The sequence below is a fragment of the Athene cunicularia genome, assembly GCF_003259725.1.
Source record: "Athene cunicularia isolate RWA chromosome 12 unlocalized genomic scaffold, athCun1 chr12_part1, whole genome shotgun sequence".
Lineage (NCBI taxonomy): Eukaryota > Metazoa > Chordata > Aves > Strigiformes > Strigidae > Athene > Athene cunicularia.
This window is the reverse complement of record NW_020799116.1, coordinates 3,364,567-3,367,376: the sequence shown is the minus strand read 5'-3', so window position 1 is coordinate 3,367,376 and position 2,810 is coordinate 3,364,567. Positions and strand designations below refer to the sequence as shown.

The 2,810-nt window shown below is 65.2% G+C and overlaps 1 protein-coding gene across 1 annotated transcript in view; it reads right to left on the bottom strand.

Annotated features, from left to right (window-relative positions):
* Positions 1-380: 380 nt before the first annotated feature.
* Positions 381-2,810, bottom strand: part of QARS (glutaminyl-tRNA synthetase) — a 16,949-nt gene continuing 14,519 nt past the window's right edge. Inside the window, exons 28-34 of the mRNA XM_026857540.1 lie at positions 2,795-2,807; positions 2,078-2,238; positions 1,579-1,671; positions 1,185-1,312; positions 944-1,010; positions 642-767; positions 381-564 (exon numbers count right to left, since the gene is read on the bottom strand). Of these exons, the coding sequence (XP_026713341.1) occupies positions 514-564; positions 642-767; positions 944-1,010; positions 1,185-1,312; positions 1,579-1,671; positions 2,078-2,238; positions 2,795-2,807 (639 nt within the window). The 3' untranslated portion in view covers positions 381-513. The remainder of the gene's footprint in view (positions 565-641; positions 768-943; positions 1,011-1,184; positions 1,313-1,578; positions 1,672-2,077; positions 2,239-2,794; positions 2,808-2,810) is intronic.

Sequence of the window (2,810 nt, the reverse complement as noted above, 5' to 3'; positions counted from 1 at the left end):
GGGGGCACCCCCCTGACCCTCTCAACCCGGGGCCGGGCAGGGGCCACCCCACTCGAGTCCACCTTAAGGGGGGACGGCGCTCGGGCGGTGTTTGTACACAGTGTGCACACTCCCGCCTGCCTGCGCTCTGCTGCCCCTGCCTGCACCCGCCCACCGCCCATGGCGCACTCGGGGGACCCTCCCTCCATCCCACCCCGACACCCTCAACCCCAAACCAGCCTCACGGTCGCGGGTGGGGGGAGCTGCACGTCCCACGGGGGCACCAGCCCTGTACAGGGGGACAGGAGCAGACCCCAAGCTCCCCCGGAACAGAGGAGACCCCCTTCGCTGGCACCCCAAGGCTGAGCAGGGGGACGGGAGGAACAACTCGGCAACAGGGCTGGGATGCTCCATTTATTGAGACGATGCTGGGGGGCGCCCTGGGGGGCTGCGCCAAGGCACGGCGGCTCTGGGGGTGCACAGGGATCCCCGGGGAAGCAGCACCACGGCGGCGGGGCAGCAGCGGAGGGGCCCTCAGGCCTTGCCGGGGTCCTCCTTCAGCGTCACTGTCCGGTTGAACACCATCTGGGGAGAGGCAGAGGGTCAGCTCGAAGCCCCATGGAAAGGAGGGGGGGCCCCACTGCCCCTTCCCCAGGGCTCACCTTCCCCTCCTCGCTGTCAGGATCCACTGAGAAGTAACCCAGTCGCTCAAACTGGAATTTATCGAAGGGCCGGGCGGAGAGAACGGAGCTGTCGACCAGGGCGCTGCGGACCACGCGCAGGGAGTCCTGGCAGAGGGCGGCAACTTAGTCAGCACCCCCAGCCCCTCTCCCCACCGCTGGGACACGGCAGGGCCCAGCCCAGGGAGGGACAGGGATCACATGGAAGTAAGTGGCTCAGGTAGGGGGAGAGAAGATCCCCTGCTCCCCCCAGGCCCGTAACTCCAGCTCCTACCCCTACTCACAGGATTGAGGTCACTCAGAAAGCCACCGGGCACCTCTGACGGGTCCTCGGGATTTTTGTGCAAAAACCTGCCACGAGACAGAGTCATCCCAAAGCCACCAGGCAAGAGGACGTGGGGCCCCGCGGTAACTTTAGGGCAGCAGCTTGTGGGACCCCACAGCAGCATCCTCCCTGCCAAGGAGCCAGGCAGACCCCACAGAGCGGGCTTGTACTCGCTCCTCTGTGGCTAACCGGGTACTCACAGCCGCTCGTAGAGCCGCACTTCACACACCAGCGGCTCCGACACCCAGTGGATGAAGGCTTTGGGCTTCTCCGCCACGTCCGACTTGGTGCAGGTCACCTCCAGCTCGATCACATGCCCACTGGCGTCCTGGGCAAGAGGACACAAAAGAAGCCACTAGGCAGCAGTCAGGCAGCAGTCCCATGCCACAAGGTGGCCCCGGGGCCGAAGCACGAGCCCCCCAGCTCAGCGCAACCCTGCACCCCGCTGTGCGAGGCACCGGACTGGCAGGGAGCTGACACACAGGCAGCCTTCACCCATGCTGTGCCCACAGTGCCCGGCCCAAGGTGACTATTGCTGCCTTCCCTGGTGGGGCACGGCCCAACCTCGTGTCACCAGTGCCCAGAGCCACGCACCTTGATGACGTTCTGGATAGCGATGACATAACCAGCGTGGCGCAGCCCCACTGGCTGCCCGGGGGCCAGGCGCTTGTAGCCCTTGTCCACCTCCTGTGAGAGAGTTCATGGCTGCATGAGGGGTCCCAGCACAAGCACAGGTCCCTCCCTCCAGCACATCCCTTTGTCCCCACGACTGCATCCCCCCACCCGCTCCTGCCATGACAGGGATCGCTGCGCCCAGGGCTGTCTCAACTCCCACTCTGCTGTGGGACGTTCCCCAGCACACAGGCCAGGCGTGGGCACCATCGGTTGGAGGGGTCCTGGCTAGGCTGAGGCCAGCAGGTGTTTCCCCAGTGCTCATCAGAGCTGCTGGCACTTTTGGGAGCTGCAGTTGGGTGCCTGACATCCACCTTTGCCCCAAGCAGCATCACTGCTGCACCCAGCGCTGCCAGGCTCCTACTGCCCGAGGAGGAGCTCCCGGGAGCAAAGGCAGTACGGCCCAGTGGGCCCAGCTCACCTCCCTGAAGTCCGTCTCCTCGATGTAGACGGTAGACTGGAAGGGCACTTTGTGAAAACCCCGGCTCTCATCAGCTGGGAAGTTGGGCACAAGGACCTCAAGTGCCTGGGGAGAAGGAGGGGGTGAATGTTGACCTTGAGGAACCCCATTCCCACCCCAGCCTGTGGCAGTCACAGAATCACAGAATCATCTGGGTTGGAAAAGCCCTTGAAGCTCCTCCAGCCCAACCATGAACCTCACCCTGACCCTTCCCAACTCCCCCAGATCCCTCAGCGCTGGCTCAGCCCGACTCTTCAACCCCTCCAGGGATCCCGGGGACTCCCCCCTGCCCTGGGCAGCCCATTCCAACGCCCAACAGCCCCTTCTGCACAGAAATCCTTCCTCAGAGCCAGCCTGATCCTGCCCTGGGCAGCTTGAGGCCATTCCCTCGGGGCCTGGCGCTGGGGCCTTGGCTCCAGAGACTCATCCCCCCTCTCTGCCCCCTCCTGGCAGGGAGTTGCCGAGGGCCAGGAGGTCTCCCCTCAGCCTCCTCTTCTCCAGACTGAACCCCCCCAGTTCCCCCAGCCGCTCCCCAGCAGACCTGTGCTCCAGACCCTGCCCCAGCTCCGTTGCCCTTCTCTGGCCACGCTCGAGTCACTCAATGGCCTTTTTGGGGTGAGGGGCCCAAAACTGAACCCAGGAATCGAGGGGCGGCCTCCCCAGTGCCGAGCCCAGGGCTCAGATCCCTTCCCTG